The sequence below is a fragment of the Ailuropoda melanoleuca genome, chromosome 9 (genome assembly GCF_002007445.2).
Source record: "Ailuropoda melanoleuca isolate Jingjing chromosome 9, ASM200744v2, whole genome shotgun sequence".
Classification (NCBI taxonomy): Eukaryota; Metazoa; Chordata; class Mammalia; order Carnivora; family Ursidae; genus Ailuropoda; species Ailuropoda melanoleuca.
The window spans coordinates 84,380,553-84,405,901 of record NC_048226.1 but is presented as its reverse complement, the minus strand read 5'-3'; the positions used below and the strand labels follow the sequence as shown (position 1 = coordinate 84,405,901).

At 43.5% G+C, this 25,349-nt stretch overlaps 1 protein-coding gene across 2 annotated transcripts in view; it reads left to right on the top strand.

The window, feature by feature from the left end:
- ENPP2 (ectonucleotide pyrophosphatase/phosphodiesterase 2) overlaps positions 1-25,349 on the top strand; it is a 144,530-nt gene that overhangs the window by 22,109 nt on the left and 97,072 nt on the right. Inside the window, exon 1 of one of the 2 annotated variants that reach the window (XM_019810218.2) lies at positions 12,271-12,473. The exons of the other annotated variant lie outside the window; for it this stretch is intronic. Within the exon in view, the coding sequence (XP_019665777.2) occupies positions 12,453-12,473 (21 nt within the window). The 5' untranslated portion in view covers positions 12,271-12,452. Of the gene's footprint in view, positions 1-12,270; positions 12,474-25,349 lie in introns of those variants that run through there. 2 annotated transcript variants of the gene reach the window in all.

The following is a 25,349-nucleotide window of genomic DNA, read 5'->3' as shown; positions in this document are numbered from 1 at the left end:
TCCGTGGCTGGCACAGCATTCTGCACCAGCCCCTGAAAGACTGGTGTTCTCCAGTGTCTATCTTCACCCTCTTACTTCATCCTGTCTTTCTCGGCAAGTTAATCTATTTCATGGCTCCAGCCACCACAGCTTTTAATCTACTGGAGACGTCTGAATCCACACCCACTGCCCTCTTTCCCAAACCTTGGTTTCCAACAGCCTGCTTTGTATTTTCCTCTGAATGTCCCAGCAACTTCAACATATGCAAGCATGAACTCTTCCCTCTGCTAGATTTCCTCTATCAGCTAATGCATGGCCATCTACCAAGTTACCTTTCTTTAACCATCCTTTCTAATCAGCTACAAAGTCCTGTTGATTGGCCTGTAGGATTTCTCCCAGACTTTCTTCCTCCCCATGCCACCCTAGTCCAGATTAGCTTTACCTCTTCCATTGTCAATGATCATGCTAGCTTTCTAACCCGTTTCCCTGCCTCCCTTCTCTTCCCTGCTCTAGTCTGTCTGTCAAAATCATAGTTTTATATCAATATATTCTCTCCTGCTTTATTATCTTCACTGGAGAAATTCTGCCTAAAACAGGGCAATAAAGCTCTTACTACCCCAGCTCTGTCTTCTAAAACCAACTGAAAAAAAGAAAAGAAAGTTTTGTCTTCAAGTAAGTTAGAAAATACTTACAAGCCCAAGCTCTGAAAAGTAATTGCTGAACACAGTAACAGTTGGATCTAACTGAGGGAAGACACTTAGAGTAAATCTACTTTTCCACAGTGGTCTCCAGAAAGAGGCAGCACATTGTTGAAGAGCCAGTTGTGCCTGCAACAACATTTTGTGGGGTTGTGGGTAGCCTAGGAAAGTGTCCAAATCCTTGCTCTGCACTGGGAAGTGTCATGAGAAGCAGAGCCAAGAGAGAATCCTGCAGGCGTGCCATCTTTACAAGAATTCTCAGAGGGGAGGGTACAGTAGAGATGGTAGATGGCAATCCCATCAGAGCCATCTGCTGTATATAACCGGACACACATACACAACACTTCTCACATATGTGAGGCTTCATATGTGTGCCAGGCGGACCTCCTTGTTCTTTCATCCCATAGTTCTCCAGAAAGAAAAAGGAAAAAAAGAAAAGCAGATATATCAAAGAAGATAAAACAGACCATGTAGTAAAAATTAGAAAACAAAGGAAACATTAAAAATAGAAAACATAACTAAGGGAAGGGGACTAAGAACAAGCACGTCTATTGCCAATATTTTTAAATGGAGATAAAATCATCTATTAAAAGAAAGGCACAGAGGACGGATAACAAAATGAAATCCATATCCGATACCTTGTAGCAAAATGAACTCTTTATTGATCAAAATTGTAAACATAAAATGGAAGTCATAAAAGTATGAAAGAAAACGTGGGTGGATTTTAAAATAATATTGGAGTGGAAGAGACATTTCTAAGAACTGGATAGAGCCCAGAAGCCATAAACAAAATCATGGTCAATTTGCCTGTTTTCCTAATATATAAAGAGCTCTTATAAATCAGCAAGGAAAAGACCACAAACTAATAGAAAAATTGGCAAGGAAAAGAAAAACCCATTCCCAGAGAAAGAAGTACAAATGGTTTATGAACACACGAGCAGTTGCTCATCTTCACTCAGTGAAAGAATTATAAGTCAAAACAGTAAATTAAAAAAGGTTAACTTACTAGAGTGGCCAAGATTTAAAAGTTTGATAACGGAGTAATGTCAAGGATATGTGGAAACAGACACAGTCATACTCTGGTGATGGGAGTCTAAATAGATACTTTCTCTAATGGGCAAGTTGAAAACAGCTCTCAGATTTTAAAAGCACATACCTTTTGACCCAGCGATTCTGCTTTTAGTGGGTTTTTTTTTTTTTCCTACAGGAATATTCTCACATACTTCCAAAGATATGATGGTGGATTGCAGCCTTGTTCGTAATAATAAACAGTTGGGAACAGCTAAAATATCCACCAGCTGAGGATCAGTTAAATAAAAGATATGCACAAACTGAAGTGTGGAATACCTGCTGTTATTTTAAAAAATGAGGTGAGGAGCGTCTGGGTGGCTCAGTCCCCCAGGTTGAGCATCCGACTCTTGATTTTGGCTCAGGTATGATCTCAGGGTCAACCCCAGCCCCAGGCTCCAGGCTCAGCACAGAGTCTGCTTGAGATACTCGCCCTCTCCCTTTGCCCCTCCCCCTCCCCTGCTCGTGCTCACTCTCCGTACGTACGTACGTACAATCTTTAAAAAAATAGGAGGTGAAATTATATATGCTGAACCATAAAGATCTCCACAATACATTGCAAAACAGGAAAGAAGTACATACAATACGGTGTGTAAGTATTCGCTCACAGGCAAATTTATAAGAGTAGTTATATGGAAAGAGAAAGTATTTATATGTATTTACATGAAAGGAAAGAGAATAAGGAGTAGACACAGTAGTGTGGGATGAAGACAGATTCATTTTTTATTATATTGTTTTGTACTGTTTGAATACTTTTTAGTATATGTTTGGTTTTCATAGTGAGAATAGAAAAATGCTAAAACCAAAATACAATAAGACGCAAAAGAGAAATTTTCAGATCTCTTTAACGTGTCTGCATTATTTATAGGATTCAGTCCAGAAGCTCCGCCCATCATGGTAAAAACACTTAACAAACTAACCCAGTTGAACTTGTCCTTCTCATCTCCGAGCATTTCTTTCCTTTGCCTCTCCTCTAGCCATAGCTAACCAGTTATTGTTTCTTGAGCACATCATGACCTGAAGTGTCTTTATTCATTTACCACTTTTGTATGAAGTCTCTGGTTCTATCCCAGGAAATGTTACTCATCCATTAAAGCCCAGTTCAAATGAGGTCTCATCTCTGAGGTCTGACCTGACTGTTGAGACCCCAAATGAGCTTGTCTGTCCTCCTTGCTCTCATAAGACTTTCATCGGAGGGAGGCCAGATTTGTTGTCCTCTCACCTGCTCTATGAGTCCCAAGAGGACTAGATGAAACTGATCTTCTGCACAGCACCTCAATAAGGTCTCCAGTTGCTGTGTAAAGTGGAACCATTCCTCTGAGACTCCCGTGAGTGGGATGTGTGTTCAAGGACAGTTTGGGCTTCACATTTGCTTGGGCAGGTCATCATACAGAAGGAAGGGACAGGAAGGCTCCAAATACATGTTTGCTGATATCACACCCATGTCTGTGTTTTACATAAATTACCTTGTTTGGTCTCCACCCTTCAAAGTAGGTCTTATTAGCCTTGTTTTGCAAATGAAGAAATCTGAGGCTCAAAGAGTTTGGGTAAATCAACCAAAGTAAATGGTGGAGTTTGGTTTCAAATTTGGGACTTTCTGGCTCCCAAGCCTGTGCCTGTTCCATTCTGGAATCTGTGTGCTGGGGAGGGAGGGGGATTCAGGATGAAGTAACAGTGTTCTCATTGAGAGGCTCTATCCCCAAGTCTCTCTTCCTCTGTCATATGGAGGTGAGTGTGGACTGGCCTGAGGGCAGGGGTGTGGAGGGTAAGGTAAGGAATAGTGTTGAGGCAGATGGAGAAAGTTCAGCATGGCATTTATTTGCTAATTCTTTCTCTCTGCACGTCCCAGATTTGTGGATGTTCTCCTGACCCAGGTCCTGTCCTTCCAAAAGGCCAGCTGGAGTGATTCTGTTTTCTGGAATAACACAGGGAGGATGATGATTAATACTTGGCCAACTTCAGAGTAGGAAATATGAACCACGTGCCTGTTTGGTGTTCCTTCACATGTTTCTAATCAACCAACCAGATTTCACTCGAATCTTTTATGGTTTCTCTGAAATTTGTAGTGAAATTGCAAGCCAAGTGTAGCCCGGGACCTATCTGTGGTTGCTATAATATCCTCTTTCCTGACTCCTTCCACCACTTTGTGAAAATTATTGTTGCAGTAAAATCTCTTAGTCACACTTTCCAGGGGGTTGAAATTTCTGAGCTTGTCATATGGATGCATGTTATATTCTGTTAATATAGAGCAGTATGGTTAGATGGGTCTTTGCTTCGAATTTGACAAAACACACAGTTGAAGTTAGATATTGAGAATTCTGTGTGTCGGATGTATTGCACCTTCAATTCAAAGAAACGTTTTGAGTACCTACCATGTATAAGATATGCGGGAAACTGGGTATACAGAGATGGTTTCTACCTTGGTTTTGTATGAAAGTCCATAGTTTAAACTGAACACATCTTAAAGTGAACTCACTATCTTCACAGTACCAAGTTCAGGTCATGACACCAGCAGCAACCCAGTTGCTGAAGCTCAAAATGCTGGAATCATCCATGATTCTTCTCCCTCATTTACAACCATAATTAATCAAATCCAAGAGATATTTTTTCTCCTAAAGATTTCTTGATTTTGCATCCTCCGGTCCATTGCCATGATCCCTTCTCTGGTTCAGGACTTCATCTCTTGCCTTGACTGTTCTAGTAGCTTTCTCTCTCAGCTCCCTGCTCAAGCAGTTACTGAAAACACAAGTATGATATGTCACTCCCCTGCTTAAAACACTTCATGAACTCACTGTCACCCACAGGATGAGTGCCAATATTTTCAAGGCCTTCCAAGGCCTTCTACTGCATTGCCTTGGGTGCCAAGGTAGGGAGGGTAGGCAGAACTCATAAGTGAAGACACTGTATAAAGACCATCTTTTCACTTGGAAACACCCAAAGCTCTGTAAAATGGGGAAGCTGTGGTTTTGGATGAACTAAAATGAATTCCCAATTCCTAGAGAGCCATCCTTTCAAGTGCATTCTGTGAAGGCAGAAAAAAATAGATTGAAGACAAAGTAATAAGTTTTGGAACTCTTTCAGTCAAAATGTGATGTTTATTGGAAACATGAGTTCAAGGGTTTTTTTTTTTGTAACATATTTATGCATCCATCCATTTATTCATTCACTTCTTTGATCAACAGATAACTACTGAATACCTAGACAAGGAGTTTACAGAATACTATGATACAGTCTGTGCTCTCAAGGAAAGGCAGATAAATAGGCAATTATAAGACTGTAGAATGAGTGCTCTGTTATGAAATAACACAGGGTGTTTTGAGAACATGTATTAGGGGCACTTAACACAGTCCAAGGAGGCTCGGGGAAGGTGATGTCGAAGTGGAGAGCAGAAAGGAAATGTGACTTATCTAGACAAAAAGAAGAATGAAGAGAAATTCAAGTGTGGAAAACATGGACAAAGGGTCAGAAGCAAGACAGAGGGAAATTTTGAGATGCTAATATGGTGGGATTATAGTGCCCGAGGTTAGGATAGAAGCAGATGTGGGGATGATTAGATACGCGTCTACAGCAGGAAGTAATAGGCCCTCCAGGGGACACCTCTAATCCTTCCTCAGTCTTAGGCGGAGGTGGGACAGTGCCGGGGCTCATGGCTTAGCATGTGGAACACGGACTGGGCTCTAGCTCACTCAACTCCTTAGCTATGGGCAGCACTTTTGTCTATAGACGGCACTTTGACCAGATTATTGCTAAATTATATTAAGGAGTTGACCCTTTATCTTCAGGACAATGGGAAACCCTGCAGGGTATTCAGCAGAGGAATTAAGTGGTCAGGTTAGAATTTTCAGACCCTCACTCTGGCTGTAGCATGGAAGATAAGTTAGAAGACTTCAAACTGGGAGTCAAGGAGACTTCCTCAGTGATCCAGCTAAGAGATGATGGTGGCCTAACCTAAAGTCGTGGCATTCACTGGAATTAGTACCATCATGAGTCATTAAGAGAAACTCAGCAGCAGCCTTCAAGGAGCTAGGTGGGAATTATAGTCTTGCTCCTTCTTACCAAAAGTCTGCCTTTCTGAGAGACACAGAATGCTGGGCTTGCTGGACCATGATTTCAACTCCATGAAAAAATAGTTTCTTTAAAAAAAGAAAAAACTCTATTGAGTTTATATCAGTTTATAACTGATATAAAAAACCTGTACATATCTAATGGATATGATTTGGTGAGTTTGGACATATGCATACACCAGTCAAAGTAATAAACCTATCCATCACCTCCAAAAGGATTCTTAACAATAGAAATTCAACAAAGAAGTAGGAAGAGAAACAGAACAAGATTCTGTTTGTCTCCGAAGCTGGCCCCAAATCAGTGCCCCCTACGTCTTTTGATAGTATAATAACCTCACCGGAGCCTGACAGGGACATTTATGTTTGTGACAACTTGTTCTGTATTTCCTCCCACTGGAAACATTTTCACGAGGCAATTAAAGAATCTCATTCATTACCTCAAAAAGCAATTTGGGCTTTCACGGTTGTGCAATCACATCAAGTTAAATTTTTACAGGCCCGTGGTTGGCCTGGCGTGGGTGAGATGTGAGCTAGCAGGGCGGGGGTGTGAGAAGCACAGAGTCAGACCTTAGTGGCATTAGCTATACTGCAGATTTGGGTTGGTCTGTGTTCATATCCTCAGTCACCAACTCAGGGGTGCTTTCAGGGCTAGTTCTTGAATTCAAAAAACCATTAATGAACAAAATAATCATTCATATTTTCTCCTAGTTTCCTAAACACATTAAAAATCTGTTATTTTAACTAAAGGGGGGGGGACTATCATAAAAAAGCAAGGTGTTGAGAGAATTGAATACCAGCTCCAAAATTTTCCCTACTCAGGCACTGGCACACTTAGCCGGGCCTCCTTGTCTCAAAATTCCTTTCAGGGTGAAAATCCCAAGCTTCTATGAATATTGGCATTTTGAAGTATCAACACCCAGTAGGCTGTCAATATCTATCTTTCAAATAAGAGGAATGTCCGTTGTGTGCTTGGCCCAGGGATATTCATGGGGAACACAAAGATAAATGAAAAATGTCCTTGTGCTTTAGCTGTTCACAGTCATCTATCCAGGTGATAACTGGAGCTAGAGAGCCATCCCACAGGCACGTCCAGGGGACTGTGAGATCACAGAGGGGAGGAAGGCAAGAAAGAGACAGTTGAGTAGAATCCGAATGGAGTTTGGCCGGATGTGCAGGGAAGACCATTCAAAGCAGTGGATCAGACAAGGGTCTACCAAGACGCTTGATGCTTACAGCTGCCCTGGGAGCTGGAAGGATAAGTGTCAGACCAGCTGGTAGCAAAATCGGTAAAGCCTGTGTCTACTTGCTGCTGATGATTGTGTCTGATCATGAGATAGCCCACCAAGGGTCAGCCACCAAGTGCTGATATGAGATGTACTGAAAAGACACCCCAGGAGGGCTTAGCAGAGGCTGCCACAGGCAGGTATGTATGTAAGAACAGTAGAAGGAAAAGAAAGAAAGAAATGGGTGTGGACTTCAGTCCCTCAGGTCCATGGAGCCTATAACCCCGCTTGCTAGCGGAACCAGTGTACATTTGGTGGGAAGAACGAGGTTATTTCCGTCAGCTTCTTATGCCAGGAATGGACCTAACCCACTACCTCCCCCACTCCCCATGAATAATTCCTCTTCAGCTTCAGCTAAATCTTGCCATTGTCCCCCACTCTCATCAAGCAGGATGCAGGTGACCATCTGGCAGTGCGTATGTGCATGGTGTATGAAATTTTCTTAGAATAGTGGCTTGCATTATGTTTTAAAGCACCAGAGCCCTCTTTCCACATTAAATTTTACTTAGAAGAATGATATATAAACCGTTATGGCCAAATTTCAAGAGCTACAGCAGCATAAATATTTATCAGGCATTGATAATGTCTCAGGTGCAGTGCTATGCACTTGATACGCATCCCCTCATTTCCTCCGATAACAATACCATGATGTGGTGCTTATAAGACAAGAATCATTTTTATCCTCCTTTTTAGAGATGAGGCGGCAGCGAATGAAGAGTTTTAGCTAATGCCTGGCAAAGCTCAAGTCTGACCTAGGCCATTTGCCCTCAAGATGGAGTCTTTATGGCACGGAAGGTCCTGCCCCAATGGGGCAGTTCAGTCAGGGCTGGTGAGGCACAGCTGAGCCATCCTGGGATCTGTCCCCTTTCCTTTTCTTCTGTGGTAGCAGGTGTAGCTTAGCTTCTCTATCTCCTTTCTCCCAGCTCAGGAATTGGGATAATTTACCAGATTGCTGTGTAATAGGGTCCAAGAAATACTGCCTTGGTTTGTCCTCCAAGATGTCTTCCAGAGTCTGTATTCTGTCATATTAACTCAATGTGAAAGGGATGCTTGTGGCCAAAAATGTCTTCAAAAGTGGAAGTAGATGCCAGCCACACACACACACAAACCAAAAGTTATTAGGTGATTCCATTTATATGAAGTGTCCAGAGTAGGCAAATCTATAGAGACAGAAAATAGGTTACTGGTTACCTAGGGTTGGGAAGCTGGGGAGACAACCAGGGTTGGGATGGTGACTTAATGGATATGAGGTTTCATCCTGGAGTAATAACAATATTCCAGAAATATCAATTCTAGAATAATTCTGTGAATATCTGGAAAACCATTAAGTTGTACAATTTAAATTGAGGAATTGTGTGTTATGTGATTTATAACTCAATACAGCTCTTAAATAACAAAAATCAAAAACAAAAACCAGAAAATAAACATAGGGTTATCTCTTCAAAAATTCATCCATGTGTTGATCTGTTAATCTGTGAATTCATTCCACAGTATCTGTGGAGTGCCATCTCTGGATGGGAGTCTGCTACACATGAGGAGACAAGGAGCCTCCCCACCGTCTCTCGCCAAGAAGGGTCCTGACACAATAGCAAGCCTTCTCTCACAGATATAAATGCAAGGAGAGAGGAGGCTCAGAGCTCTGTGGGCACACTGGGGTGACCTGGGAGAGGGTGTGGTATTGAGTCCAAACCTAGGCCTTACCAGGGAGACCAGTGAAAGATAGCCAAGATGGCGTAGGGGAGGTGGTCTAGGAAGAAATAGCAGCATGCAAAAGCTTGGAGAAATGAAAGCACAGGTGAGTGTCTTTTGGTTTGTGTGCCTGGATAACAGTCCATTGTGTGGAAAGACCAGGAAGAAGAGGATTGCAAGATAAGCAGGAGCTAAGTGACACCATTTTTTGAATCATTCATTCATCCATTCATTTCTTTATGGAGCCTCACCTATGTATAAGGCAGAAGTTAGGTCAGTGGTATCAGGGTTGGCTTTTAGAATTGCTTGGAAAACTTACAAGAACTGATAGCTGGGTCTCGCCCCAGAGTAACTGGTCTTAGGGTGCTTTGGGGATCAGAATTTTTCAAAGCTCCTCAGGGAATTCTATTTGCAGTCAGCTCTGGAAACCAGTAGGCTGTATAATGGAGATGGAAAAAAAAAAAAGAGCAAAGATGGTCCTGGCACTTGGGAGTTTATATTCAACAAAGGTTTTCCGAGAACCTACTAGGTACACCCTAGACACTGGGAATACAGCAGTGAATAAAAGAGTCCCAGACCTCATAGGCATTCAGACTAGTGGAAGGAACAGAAAATAGACAAGCAAGCAAACAGAGGAGTCTCTCATTAAAATGTGAAATAAATGATATGAAGTAAATTAAGATTAACAGCCAACAGTGAGGGAGAGGATGGTTCTTTAGATTGGCCAGTCAAGGATGGTCTCTTTGAGGTGACTTTAAACTGGGTTCTGAAGGGAAAACTGGCCTTCGAAGATTCATGAGAAGTATGTTCCAGGCAGGTGGCAAGTGTGTTTGTTGTGGGTATGTGTATGTGTGTGTGTTCATTGTTGCTGTCATTATAGGGAACAGGCACATATTCCAGCCACATTAGGAAAAAGGAGTTCATTGTATGGAAGAGACTTGAACGTGTTTATAGCTTATAGTGTTTTATTTATCCTTTTATGCCCAGAATCAAAGGTGCTGACTGCATGTTATAGTTGTTTTATAAATGTTTATCGAATAAATGAACTAATGAAATCAGTAGAGAAGAAACTGAAAGATAGGGTGATGGTTGATCAAAGAATGTTCCAGAGGAAATGGGAAGAGGGGGATTCCAAAGCACACAGAAGGAGGGGCACCTCTGAGGTGGGAGGGAAGGAGCTGGGGCAGGAAATACGATTCCTAGTGCAGAGACAGGAAGTAGCCTTCCCTCCTGATCTCTACAGGGTTCTGTCAGGGGAGAGGAGGTTGTTTGCTCAAAGGGAGCCAGGTGGCAGTGAGCTCAGAGTTCTGAGGAGGTGGGAAGGGTGACTTTGTGTAATTGGAGAGATAGGATGGTCAGGGACATTTGGAAAGATCACAAGTGTGGGTGTGGGCGTGGGTACCCAGGCGAGGCTGCGGAGCATGCGTAAATGGTGGTTCCAGTGGACATGGCTGTGTGGTGACGTGTAGCGCTAGCAGATAACTGCATCTCGGGGGGGTTGCAGATAGATGGGTATAGCAGTGGTTTAGGACAAGGAAACGAACAAACTCCGAGTTTGGAAGGAGCGAGAGATTGAAACTGATATTAAAGTCTAGACTGGGTCATTAAGGAAGTCACATCGAAGAGCTGAGAGATAACAAGGGGAGAGAACAAAGGACAAACCTTCATGAGTCAAAGGTCAAGAGTGTGGTGGAGAGAAGGGAATGAGAGAACTGGTAGGGACGAAGCTCCTTGTTTTGTCCTTGTTTCCTCCTTGTTGCTCCGAGGTAGGCACGGCGCACATCCAAGTACTCTAATGGAACAAGAGCGACCTTTTATTGAGTGCTACTGTGTCTCAAAAGAAAAGTGAAAGGTTTTACCTACATAATTTTATTTCATCCTCCTAGCAGATACCATAACCCCCATTTTACTAATGAGAAAACTGAGGCTCACTGAGGTCAAATAGCTCGCTTCTGTTTTTGTAGCGAGGAGGAAGAACCACACGTGTCTGAGGAAGCTAATGTCCATAACGTCCAAGCTAGGTTGATAGATCTTTTTTTCTTGTTGTGGAACAACATATGACTTGTATCCTTTTCATGAGCGCTGATAACCCAGACCAGCTGTATTAACCCATTCAGCATTGCAGGATGATGTCCAGGTTCTCTAGAGTGATACAGGAGGCTGGTCAGAGTCCAAACCCACACCCTCCTCTCCAGGCTCAGCCTCCCACACCGAGCTTGTCTGCCTGCAGGAATTATTTTCAGTTGCCCAGGGCACCGGGACGGCTTTTGTAGGTGGTATTTGGCTCAAGGGATGTCCTTCCTCCTCTTCTTCTCCTGGCTGACTTCTTACAGTCCTTCCAGAATGAGTGTGAGTATCACCCCCTCTCCCCTTCCCTAAGCTGAAGAAAAAAATGAGAGCGATACCACCCGACACACTGGATGTCTCCTGGGCAGCTCTATAGACCATCATTGCTGTTCTCCACACAATAAAATTGTGGGATACTGACTCCTTGTTCAGGGCTTTGCTGACAATCCCACACCCCTGTCCCCTTTCATCATCTGGAAGGAAGGACCCAGAAAAGAGAGGGGAACAGGCCCTGACCATCACTGGTGATGGACTGTTGTAGCAGCCTAAGGAACCCATGGTTTGTACCCATACCTTAGAGTGGCCAGGCTGGTTCCCATAGCCTCCTTTTAGCAGCGGCTAAAGGGAAAAATCAGACAATTAAAATGTACTCAATAGATTTGAGACATCTGTGGATATCATGAACCAAAACAGCTATTATATTATAGCAATTTCTAACACTTGCGTAATTCAAAAATTAAATAGCTGCAGCCACTACTACGGTAGCATGTTATAATTGTGTGTTACAGTGTGTGTGTTTATAATTGACTTCGAGCTGTGGGTCGCCCGGCAGGGAGGTGGGTACTTTGTGGAAGTGGCCAGGCTGCCAATTTAGAGGACTGAGATTTCACTTTCTGGTGGGGTGATTGGGCAAATACCCTACTTTTCTGGAGCTTCTGTTTCTTTCTATGTAAGATGGTAGTAATAGGCTCCCCGGCATTGTTTGAGAGGCCAAATGACAGCGGGATTGTGAAAAGCGCTTTGTAAACTGTAGCATGCTCTAAAGGAGGGGGGAAATGGTGGTATTATTCCCGAAAATGTTAGAGGAACTTATCCAGTATATCTCTGTCCGGGTTTAACCTGGAGGGGCTAATTCGGGGAACTCAGCAGCAGCAGGGCAGGAAACTGGTGCAGCAAAACCCTTTTGGAAGCAGGGGAAGAATCCTATGGAATGAAGGAGAATGGCAAATCAAACCTCGTGGAGACTCTCCTTGAAAGATTACGGGATGAAAAATTAACTTGGCACTGTTGGGGGTGGGAATGTGGATGGCTGCCCTGGATGCCCCCATCTTCAGCCTCCGGACACTTTCCTTCCCCAAAGCCATTTTAGTCAAAGGTCATGTGTGAGTCTTGTCAAAGGCCAGCTTCCAATGGAATCATTGTCCCCCGGGACAGCGGCCCCCTGACTACATCTGCATTGGAGAAATCCCAAAAGCAAACGGCCCAGTGCAAACAAGAGCAGCCCGGGGCAGCCGTCCCGGGGCAGAGCTCACAGGTCCGCCGGCCCGCAGCAGAGGCCGCGTCCGCAGCGCCGGGGCCGGACCAGACGCCCAGACGCCCGCAGCATGACCCGCCGCGCCGATCGGGTACGGTAGGCGCCTCTCTCTCTCTCTCTCTTTCTCTCCCCGTCCTCCATTGCTGGGGCTCCCGAGTCCAAGCTGCTGTGCCGTCCGCCCGGGAAACCTTGCAAAGGGCCTCCGGATTTGCCGGAAAACGGTCCCTGTTGGGCTGCGTTCCCGTGCACTCAGCTGGAGCAATTTCCAGGCGCGCAAGATGCAGAGCTGAACTCGTTTCGAGTTTTCGTTGCCAGAGAAATGTGTGGGTTTGTAAATACCGTGTATCTCGTTTCTGGAAAACGAGCCGGTGGGACTTGCGGAGAGGGGTCGTGGACGAGTCTCCGTTCGCCCAAGGGCCCGAACCCGTGCCCAGCGGGAGCTCCCCCGGGCACTGGCAGGCTCAGGGTGCTGTGAGCCGTCTCCTCCCAGGGCCGCGGGCGGCTCCGCGTTTTGTTTATTACCTGTTGCACAAGGGCTTTGCAGGAAGGATGGGGATTTTTAAAGCCATCTGTTTCAGTCATGTTCCCTGGGATCCTACACTTGTGTCCAAAGGAAAGAGAATCATCTTGCAGATGGAGGGAGCCCCTTCCGCACGGCCGGGACCCCTCCTGGGCTCCACAAAGGAAAGATTTGATTGGCGTGCACACAGCGGGCAAGCCAGTCTCTCTCGGCCCTTTGTACTTAACTATTTGAACAAGTCTTTCAAATGGATCTGGCTAATTTTGGATAAGCGTTGAGGGAGTCCGGGGTCTCCACTGAGTAGGGGTGCTTTTGATCTGCACTTGGAAATCTCCCAGGGCAAACAGAGCAGGTGGGGAGGATGGGAAGGGGCAGTGGGCACAGCCGGTGTGCAGGCGCAAGTGGTGGGTCAAAGGGTTTCCACTGCTGCCCTGCCACACTCTGGTTTCATTTTAACAGGTTAAGCCCAGAGCCATTTCTCACTGATAAAGGGAGTGAAAACAAAAGCCTTTCTAGCGCTCAGCAGGACAGAGAGGGAAGCCGGCGGTGGTATTTGTTGATGTATTTATCTCATGCTCAGATCCATGGAGGATACGAGGTTCTCCACACTCAGCTGGTTACATGTTAACGGAGCTTCCGCTCTTCCCCATCTCCATTTTGTCCTCCACCTTCCCACCAAACTTTTTGAGAGTGGGTGACACTGGCTGTCTCCACTCCCTCAGGACCCAGGGACGGCTTCACACCCCTTTGGGTGGCATCTACCCTGGCTTCTGCAGGCAGAGCTTGGTCAGGGCCACCAGAGACCTCTCTGAACCCGAGAGCAAGTTCAGCTTTCTCTGGCTTCTCTGTGTCGTTTTGTACCCTTGGTCGTCCCCTCCCCCACCCCCTCTTTATCTCCTGACTCTGTCCTGGATTCCCTCTGAATTTCTCAGTGCCGATTTAAGGCCTTTAAAAGTCTCCCCTTCAGCAGAGAATCCTCGATTCACTTCCCTTTTCGTCCCCTGGGAAATCTCATCTGCTCCCAAGGCTGCAACCATTACATACAAATCTGCCACTTATTCTGATCTTTCTCATAAATACCAACATTTTACATGAAACATCTCCACTTTGATGTCCTGGGGAGCACCTTTAGATCACCGTGTTCTAAACTGAACTTGTCTTCTCCCTCTTCCTCCTAGGCCTGCTCCTCTTCTCCCATTCGCCACGACTCACATGGCATGCCCCGGGTCCAAGCCACACACTGCAGCATCATCCTAAGTAACTTTCTCTCTTTCATTCACCCCTAATCAGTCCCCGAGTTTCTACTGCACCAAGTCTCTCTTCTACCCGCTTCATACAGTTCACACACATCCCTGCGTCTCCATCTTACCTGCCATTGTCTTAGTTGAAGTCAGTACCTCTCCACATTCCATTCGAGTCAAAGTTTCCCACTCATGGGCCAGTCCTACCCATCCCACGCCCTCTATCTTGTCACCCAACACACTGTCCAATGATCTTTCTAAAATGTAAATCTCATACAGATCTTTTCTAAAAAGCCTTCAGTAGATTCCTCTTTTTTTTCCATGTTGTGCCAGTGTGCACAGCTTCTCCACGACTGGCATTTTACCCTGCCCTGCAATTTCATCTCTTATCCTTTCCTTCCTCTCCACATTTTATGCACATTGTTTGCAAATTTAGGCATATTAAGCTATTTATGAAACATGACTTTTCTCCTTGCCCTTCTCTTGGGTCTATGTCTCTATTTTTCCTTGAAGACTCAGCTGAGAGCTACTTTCTCTTGGAAACTACCCAGACCATCTGCTCCCTATCCTCCGGAATGGGTTAGGTGGCCCTCCCATATTCTTCCAGAGCTTACTTTATTCCTTCTGTCAGAGCATTTGCCATTCCTTCTTGCACATATCTATTTATTTGTCTGTCTCCTACTGGCCCGGGAACGCCTCAAGGGCAGGGATCAGCCCTTTTTGTCTTAACATCCTTAGAGCCTATTACCTGGACCCAACTGGGATGCTCAGTGAATTTGTGTGAATTCTTGTGCCATTCTTGTCAATGGCTATTATGTTCAGGCATTGAATAGGATGAGAGAGATACAATCTATAAATACAGTATGGTAAAGGATGAAGAGCAAAGGTCAACCATGATTATCAGGAAAAGGCATGGTCTTCACCTTTTTAACAAAAGAATGGTTTAGACTTTCCCCCAAGTCTCCCAGCTCACTCTCCAGTCCACATCTCAACTCATGAGCTTCTCTGATTACTCCCTGCACCTACCTAACCTTGTTGAAGACCTGGAAGAGCTGCAGGAAAAGCCATTTGCAGGTTTGCTTTGGCTCTGTGAAGGTGAAGGAGTCCTTTGCAGCTGGAAGCCAGCAGGGGAAGAGGGCCATAGGGAAGATAGGTGGGCTTCTAGGAGAGCCTTTTGATTAAGCTGCTACCAAAGACACAAGCTGGTATCATCTGATACCAGGTCTGCAAGACCTCGGAAGGGACCAGCAGAGGAGATCTCTAAGGGTGGCTCGAGTGTGGTAGAGGTTTTGGGAGACTAGAGAGGAGAAAATGCAGCTTTGGTTTTCCAAAAAGAGAAGTATGTGCGTCTGAAACTCTAGACGGAGGTGAGTGATGGTTAGGTTCGATAGAGAGTTATTGAAATTGCAAGTTGTTCTTGTTTGGAGCCATAGTTCTTTCAAGATCTGGATGGACATTACTCTTCTCAGTAAAAATGGACAAGATGCAGCACAGGGCACTTTCTGTAAACTTTCAGGAAGTTCATACAAGTCCACTCTTGGATTCCTTTGAGTTGACATGAACCTCAGGTTAAGAATCTCTAGTCAAAGGTTAAAAAAAAAAAAAAAAGAATCTCTAGTCAAAGGATTAATTCATTCGGCAGATATTTGGGAGGGTAGGTGGTGATTAGTAGGAGCCAGCATACATCCAATTAAGCATATTTTCTCTTTTGAGAGGATCCCAGTGTAATGTGTGGTATTGAACCTGGGGTCACAGGACCTGGGCTCACATTCCTGCTCTGGTGCTCACTAGTGTGTGACTTTCTCTCTGAATCACAGTTGGATTATCTATTAAAAAGGGATAATGGGTGTTGGGAATTTTAACTAAAATAAAGCACCTGGAATAGGGTTATACCTAATTATCACCAATCAGTTCAAAACCTTGACTTCAGGAAGGGCCCAGATCTTACAATATTCTTGGATTAGAGGATGCATGTGGGCTAAATTACTACCTGGTTCAATGTGTTTGTTAAAGGCTATTGGATTAACAGGTGGATGTCTTTGGTGGTATGCTCTGGGCTCTGTTCTTATCCCTCTTTTATTCAATATCATTGACATCCATGAAGGCATAATACATCAATCATACTTACTTAGAAAAAGGCGTAAGGATTAGGAGCACAAAAACTATTAATCATTTATAGTCTATTTTGGCTTTTTGCATTGTGGGAAAGTATGCAGAAATAGATATAAAATGTATTGTGCATAGGTCATAAAAGTCAATTGCAAAGCATTGGGTGTATCTGTGTGAGAAGGAGAAGTGTGGGGAAGTGAGTAGAGAGAGGAAAAGGGATAAAGAGAGGGGAAGAGAGGAGGGGCAAAGAGGCAGGGGCAGGAAGTGACAGAGGGAAAGTTTAAGATAAAAGTCATGACTTCATACAATTAAGGTTTAGGAGTTTAAACTGACAATAAAATCAATAGTGAGTGGTATCCTCTAAAATAATGTTAGGTTTTATTTTAAAAGGTATAGAATATAGATCATGGAAGGTGACAGTCATTCTCCTCTGTATTGTGCAGACCATATCAATTATATCTAGTTCTGGTTGATACATGTTAACCCATTAGCATTTTTAAAGCATTTATTATGTACCAATCATTGTGCCAGATGCTAATGATAATGGTGCTAAAAAAGTTAGACTTGCTTTCATGGAGTTCACAATATAGCAAAGGTATTAGAAGAATAAGCAGCTGATCTAAATTCAATGTTATACTTGCTTTAGTAGGGGAAGCTTATGTCCCTATGGAACTACTTAACAAGGAATATTTAATGCAGACTTAGTGGGACCAGGGTAGACTTCTTAGAGGAAGTGCTATTTAAACTGAGTCCAAAAGGCTGAGTTAGGATTCTCAAGGTGCAGGTGGTGGAGGGAAGAGAGTTCCAAACGTAGGTGACAGTGCCTTTAGTAGGCTGAACTGAAATGGGGGTGGGTGTGGGGAGAGCAGAGAGATGAGGGGATGAGAAAGAAGAGAGAGAGTGGTGGTAGGGCCCAGACCTTCATGTGGCGGAGCTGTAATTGATCCCTAGGAGAGATTCATTAAGGGAATCATTAAGGTTATGAGCAGGGCAGGGTCCCAACCAGTTTTAAGTTTTGGAAAGATCATTCTGGCTGCAGAATGGACACTGGGCTGGAGGGAGGTTGGTGAGGGGAGGTGTTGTGGTGACATAAACAAAAGAGGATGGTGACCCCAACCCCCATGGTAGAGGGAAGAGGACAAGAGTAGAACAATTAAGCTCACGGGGAGATACAAAGCAAATAGAGACCACCTGTGGGAAAGCTGTAGGAAGGTGGCTGCAGGACCTCTCCCTGCCAAGGGGAAGACCTAGAGGGCTCTGATGTCTGTCTTCCCATCTTTCACTCTCATGTGGAAGGGAGATTAGCATTGTGCTTGTCTCTCTGAGGTGACAGAGCTGGGCCAAAGGGGTGGGAGACACAGGGAGGTAAATTTCACTTTAATACAAGAAGGAGTTTTCTAACAGCTCTTCCAAGCAATGAGCATTTTGTCACAGAGATATTTGAACAAAAACAAACACTTGGTAACTATTCTTGGAAGAGTTGGAGAAGCAGGAAGAGAGGAGGCCAGGCTGGGTGGGCACTGACATTTCCTTCCAACTCTGAGATTCCAGGATTCTGCATGTAAAGTTCCAGTATCTCAGCCTGGCATTTAAGGGCCGGTGTGATCCGGGCCTTTGTAGGGTGCCCATAGGTCCTGGTTTCCCTGAGCAGTCCTAGTGCAGGCCTGCTGTCTCCTGGTAGCTCTTGAGAATTCCCACTTTCACTGCTGAAGGGTCTTGGTTTGAACAATAAATTTTCTGACTATTCATCCCCCTAACTTAATATTCCTGCCTGGTCCCCTGGCATCCTGTTAGAAGCGCTAGGAATGAAGCATACTGAACCATTTGTTAGTTTCAGAGGAGACTCGGCTTGTTGCTGCATGTTTGTTTACTTTTGCCCTTTCCTATGTCAAGAACACCCCTCCTCTGTCCAACTGATTTACCTCATTGAGAAGATACTTTGTCATCAAGGCCTGACCTAAATCAAATGCTGAGTCCTTCATCAGGGCTTCCTTTAGCGTCCTAGACTGCATTATAGTGTTGAGTACATAATTATTTTTATACTTATTTTCTCCTTCTATTAGCCCCTAGAAGTCCAGTACCAACATCTATGAAACATACAGTAACCCTATGGTTAAAAATGGTGCTAGGTCTAAGGCAAGAACCTTTCAGAAGGAAATTTCCATTTATTAAAAAAAGTCATATTTTCATTTTATAAGGGGTACACGCATTTTGCAGGAAAAAGTTAAATAAGGAAAGTACCCAAAAGAAACAAAAAATTGTCTACAATCTCAGTACCTGGAGATAAGCATATTAACACATGGGTGAATATCTGCCTATACTTTTATGCGCAAGTAGTCTTAAAATCAGAATCATGAGAACCCTTCTGTAACCCGTTTTTCACTTAACAACATACCAAGAGTATTACCCCATGACATTATATCTTTTTCAAAAACATGATTTTCAACGCGTGCATTGTGTTCCATTCTGCTGTCTCATGATTTGTTTAACAAACTCCTCTTGGTGGACATCAGGCTGTTTCTACTTTTTTGATGGTACAAATAATGTTATGGTTACCCCCTGAGACAGATGCCCATGCACCCATATATCTGTTCTATGTGGAACATTTATAATTTCTAAAATGACAAGACATTTTATAACAAAAATAAGGATACTGAGTTGCTAAGAAGGTAAGAATTTAAAAAAAAAGTTTAATTTTACTTTTATTTTTTAATTTTTAAAATTTTAAAAAAGATTTACTTATTTACTTTAGAGAGAGAAAGCACGAGTGTGGGGCAGGGGCAGGAGAGGGAGAGAAAGAATCTCCAGTCGACTCCCCACTGAGTGTGGAGCCTGGCATGGGACTTGATCTCATGAACCTGAGATCATGACCTTGAGATCATGACCTGAGCCAAAATCAAGTCAAACACTTGACCAATGGAGTCATCCAGGCGCCCCTAATTTCACTTTTAAAAACTTCATTCCTATTCCATGTTATATAGATGTATAATATATAAGATTTTTTATTTATATGTGTGTTTATACTTACTAGTTTTTTTTAAATTTAATGAAAGCATCTGATTTGGAAATGTGTCAACAGTCAGTAAGCTTGATGCAGAAGTGACTGATAGCCAATAAATATGTTTCTTAAAGAACTGAGTTTGAAATCTAAAAACTTCCACATCTCTGTATCAGTGTGACAAATTTTTATTCCCAAGCTAAATATAAGGAAAAATGATGACATGTATGTTAGAGGATAAAGGTAATTCTATAAAAAGGACACTACCTAATGTTTTGTTGTCTAGAGAAGGTATGTGGCCATGGCTTTAGATCTTTATCCTGAAGTAAATAATTTATCATCATCTTAGACACTCAGCAAATAGGTAGGTCTCCATTGTAGAATGAAATGTTTTCATCTGAGAAGCAGGCCTTGATTAGGAAACACCGTGAATCAGTTTGGTGACTTCTTAACAAAATTAATGAAAGATGTTGTCATGCATTAAATTGTGTCTCTCCCTCACCTCCCAGTTGAAGTCCTAACCCCAAGTGCCTCAGAGTGTGACCTTATTTCGAGGTAAGAATTGGCTTACATGATTATGGAGGCCAAGAGGTCCCAAGATCTGTTGTCTGCAAGCTGGAGAATCAAGAAAACTGGTGGTGTAATTTAGTTTGAGTCCAAAGAATGGGAGGCTGATAGTTTAAGTCCCAGTCTAAGTCCAAAGGTGTGAGAATCAGGAGCATAGATCTATGAGGGCAGAAGAAGATGGATGTCCCAGCTTAAGCAAAAAGAGCAAATTTGTCCTTCCTCAACCTTTTTGTTCTATTCAGGACCTCAGTGGATTGCATGATGCATTGGTGAGGGTGATCTTTACTCAACTGACTCAAATGCTAATCCTTTCCAGAAACACCCTCATAGACATACCCAGAAATTTTTAGCTAACTACTAGGTCATCCCTTAGCCCAATCAAACAGGCACATAAAACTAACCATCACGGGGTCTTCACAGAGCTAATCAAAGTGATGTAAGGTCATCAGGGTGGGTCCTAATCCAATAGGACTGGTGTCCTTATATAAAAGGGAAATTTGACAGAGATACACACAGAGGTAAGAGGATGGGGAGAAACACAGGGAGAATTTGGCCATCTACAAAGCCAAGAAGAGAACCTTGGAACAGATCCCTCCCTCACAGCCCTTAGAGGGAACCAACCCTGCCGACACCTTGATTTTGGACTTCCAGCCTCCAGCACTGTAAGTCAATAAATTTCTGTTACTTAAGCCGTTCAGTACGTGATACTTTGTTATGGCTTAATACAAACTTAAATTAATACAGATTTCAGAAGTGCTTAATTCCCCGGCATGGTTTCACCTGGTAACACTAAAGACATTTTTTCCTCTTCAGTCATCAGAGATTCTACTGTTATTCATAGGAATGACGATGACAGTGTATTGCTGTTCCCAGCTAGCAAAGCATTTCCATATTCACAATCTCCTTTGACCCTGACCAAAGCATAAGAGATGATAATTCTTGTATCTCTGTTTTAGGGATAGGAATCGGGGGTTCTGAGAGATTCCAGGTTGCACAGGTTAGAAGTGGTAGAGCTGAAACTCAAACGTAGACCTTTTAATACGAAATACTAATACTTCATTACTTTCACCTTCATGGGCATGTCTTTAATGTCTGAAAACACATGGGTTGTGGCATGCTGAGCCACATTTCTCGGTCTCTCTCTCTCTCTCTCATTTTTTACTAAATCCCCTGAGAAAGATTTTATAATCCTACTTGTTGGAGGATATCTGATGCCTGAAGGCACCTACTCCTCCCACATCTTCATTATCAAATATTTATCAGGAATTTCAGCGCCCGTGTTTATGTGTAAAGAATACTTCTTCTCCACTTGGAAGCTTTGTTTACTGACAAACTGGGCTTGCAGTACACAGTTTGATTGCTGACAAATCCAATTGCAAAACTTTGGACGTGTTGGATATAATTGGGTTTTTCCATCATTAATACTGCTCAGATATTAATTCAACAGAGTGACATGAGGGGTGCCTCACAGTTTCCAGAAGCTGCTTGACTTTAATCAGCAGGAACAAATGCAAGATTATTGCACTTTTTCCTTGGGTGACCTAAGCTTGTTCTTGGCACCCGTGAGCGCAGAGCTCTGGTTGTCTCATAGTGTTTCAGTGGCTTCTACCCAGGGGACTTATTAGTTTTGAACCTTGGGGATAATTCCATAAGAATGTAATTCTTTTCCTCCCTGAAGGAACAGAATGTTGCTTGTGTTGGGTTATTCCTGTTGTGGGACAAAACCAGTGGCTTCCAAATTGTGGAATCATAGAGGTCCATAGGTAAGTTTGTCAGATTTAGGAAGAAACAGAGAAGCAAAACAAAACAGGCCACAATAACACCAGGAAACCCCAGGATTCCCCAGTTGAATACCAACTTCAAATAATCAATGATTACCTTTTTAGTGTAAGTGTGTCCTCAATATTGAAAATACTAAAAGACGATTGTCTCCGGCAGCCCTACCTATAGAGTAATATTAGGGGTAGAGTGTTGATAATTTTTCAATATTTCCAAAAAGTCTATGAAAGTTATACATTTACCCAAGTAAGGCTTCAGAGGTTCCTGACAATGTTAAATCTGCTTGATTTCGGTTGGGATTTTTTTGACCTGACTTGAAAGCACTGGTCATCTCACGCTGAAACCATAATTATACTATCTTTTTTGATGACTTGTTGTATGCTAGGGATCATGCAAAGCACATACATTATCTCGTGTAATCTTCAAAACCAGAGTTTGGCAAATTATAGCCTGTAGGCCAAATCTGGTTGCTGCCTGTTTTGTAAACAAACTTTTATTGGAACCCAGCCAACCCCCTTTGTTTCTGTAGAGTCTGTGTGTGCTTTCAGCTACAATAGCAAGTTGAGTAGTTATGATACGGATCACTGCGTGGGCGTGCAAGACCTAAGATATTTATGATCTGGCCCTTTACAGAAAAAGTTTGCCTGCACCTGTCAAAACCACCTTTGAAGGAGTTACTGTTATTCTCATCTTCTTTAGAATGAGAAAAAGTGAAGGGTAAATAACTCAGCAAGGTCTCACAGCTCTTAGGAGGCCAGTGCCTTAGGCGTGAAGCGACTGGGGCTTCTTACAGCTCTTAGAATTCAAACCAAGTTCTGTTGAATTCCAAAACTTCTGCTCTTTCTACAGCTAATTTGAAGGCTGATTGTAGATTACATTTGTCCTAAGTGGGCTTAACAATGGGGAAACTGATTTATTATTTCTTATTAAATGCCATCCATCTCCAAGACAAGGCAGACGGGATGCATAGTGGTTCAGTGCTCAGGATCTGTTTAAACCCCTTCTCTACCGCTCCAATCCTCTGTACCTCTGTTTCTGCCCTCATAAATTACAGATGACAGTAGTACCTATAGGTGTGATTGTTACTCAGGTTAAATGAGATGATGTCTAAGAAGAAATTAGAAGAGAACAGGACATGTAGTCCACATGACATTTGTTATTTTTAGCACAAATCACTATTATTTCAAACTAGGGGTTAGAAAAGAGTTTGGGGGAAGTTGGGGACATCTGCCATGGCTGGTAGACAGAACACCTCAACCAGGAAGCCTACAGAGCACGGCGGCCCCTGCTTGTTGGATGACAGCTAGGAAAGATGCTCTTCCGACCTCTCTGTGACAGATGTCTTTGGCCTGAGCATGTCTGTTCATCCTTGGCTGGCCACGTTGCCTTGGGAAGGCATGTTGTGAGATGTTACAGGATGTTCATCCAGGGCTCGCTGGATCCTAAACCCCTTATTACTATTACCCCTGATTATTTATAGTCTTCACATCCACTCCCAGTGGCTCTAAATTGACTAAAAATGTAGTCAGCCTGCCAGAGAACGACCTTCCTAAATAACACAAGACAAGCAATTTTCCTAAGAAACACCTCAATCTATAATTTGATCCTTAGGCAAAAACAAGGAAGAAAAAAAAAACAAACCCAGTTTTTACCAGTACTCTCACCCTCCAAAGTGAATTTTTCTGTATGGAATCACTAGGAATAAAATTTATATGTAGAACATGTGAAGCGTATTAGAATAGCCTTGATGTTTTGAGGAGATAGGGGATCAAGTTGTTCCCTGAAAGGGATGAGAGTGGCAGGCTTGAAAAGCCTGGAAAAATTTTTGACGTTGTATACAAACGCTTGAGTGGCTAGTCAATGTGAACTGACTAAAGACACGGCCGAGGCCCCAGAGGCTTTGTTCAAGGGAGGCGGTGTGTGTGGACATCAGCAGCAGGGGTTTGCAATTTCCCCAGCATGTCTTGGGTGTGTGAGAACAGGGACAAGAAAGTGGCATTATTTTTCTAAGGTTGAGGCTTCGTGCTCTGCTAGAATCTAGAGAATTCTTGAGAACTCTGGCCTTGGGGGCCAGGCTGGGGAAGGACAGAAGGTGAAGGCCCCAGCCAACCCTGCTGCCATTTCACAGAGAGTACAGCTGCAGGACACATGCCTGATCTGTTTTCTCCTGTCTGAACCCTCCACACTCAGGTTACCATTTCCTTCCTCTTTCTCCACCATCTTCTTCCTTTGTTAATTTATTCAACCAATATTAATTAAATGTCTCTGTGTGCCAGGCACCATGCTAGGCTCTGGAGATAACAGGGAAGGGGCATAGACTCGCTAATATTCTGGAGCTTACAGTCCAGTGGGAGAGACACACATGCCAGGAGTTAGGGTAAGTATTGCAAGACAAAAAGGTGAGGGGGGACCAGGGAGCAAGCAACACGGTCAAGGGCTCTCTGAGCTGCGAACTGAAGGCTCACGAGAGCAGATGAGTCTGATGTGTTTGTTTCCACATTCATCCAGGTAGAAAGTGGCAGCACTGGAGTTCGAACCTAGGTTCAAGCCTGACTCTAAGAACTGTCCACTTTTCCCTAAATCTTTACCAGAAAAGAATCATACTTGCTCTCAAAATGTTTCCATTTAGCCGTGTTGTATTCCCATGAAGCAACTTGAACCGCACGAAGGAAAATCATTCATTCATTCACCCAGTCTGGTCATCGACGAGGGGTCAGCCACAATGTGCGTGTGAGTGCAAAGCACAGCTGTGAGCAGCACTGCTGCGAGTGCTGAGGCAAGCATTGTTAGGCTGGAGTTGACGTGATGCAGAGAGTCGGCATACCCTTCAAATTCATCACAATGCCTCCTTGAGTCCATAGGATGGGCCCTCATTAAAATGCAGGCCATGAGCATCCCACTTGTTTATGCCTTTTATTCCTAAACAAACAGCAGCCTAAGAAAGAGGCCAACGAGGCAATGCAGGACACAAGTCCGCCTGGAAATGCAGCTATTTCCGAGAGGTTGGGCTGATGCCAGCAGGTTGCCACTGCACCGTGAACTCTGCTGTCACTTGGCACTCTGGGGCTCAAGGGTAATATTGCCCACCGTGCTAATTACACACCGGCACCCGCTGCCAAGCAAGGCTGAGATGGTCTGAATATTAGAGGGGGCAGCCATCTTTCTGTCTGTCTGGGAATTCGGCTGGTCCAGATGCAGAAGGTTCGAGACTTTCTGTACCAGATGCTGGAGAACTTTCAGGAATGGTGGAGAGGTAGTCCCTGTCCTCAGAAACTTTCAGTTCAGTGAGAATTTCGGACAGAACAAACACAACAGATGGGGCAAGGTGTGGTGGAAAGATCAGGGACTTTGAGCCATTCAGACGGGGTGTAAATCCTTTCCCCACCACTTCCTGTGTAGCTGTGAGCTAATTATTTCATCTCTCTGAGTCTTGGTTCTTGACTCATAAAATAGGATTCTTTACTTCATGCGATTACATAAGGTCACTACATATGTAATGTAATGGTAGATGGTAATTATTATAACCGTTGTTATAGCTATTATTGTCATTATCAGAATATGGCAGATTCTTGTTTTAACACTGGATGACTTTTGGCAAATTATTCAAACTCTTCATCTGTAAAGTAGGATAATCCTAATGGCTTTATTTGTGTGGTTAAAGGGCTAACTATGGTTCTCAACGTTCCCACCACCCTGTTTTATTCTTTACCCATACCTCTTATCACTAATTGACATATTTGTATATTTTACATC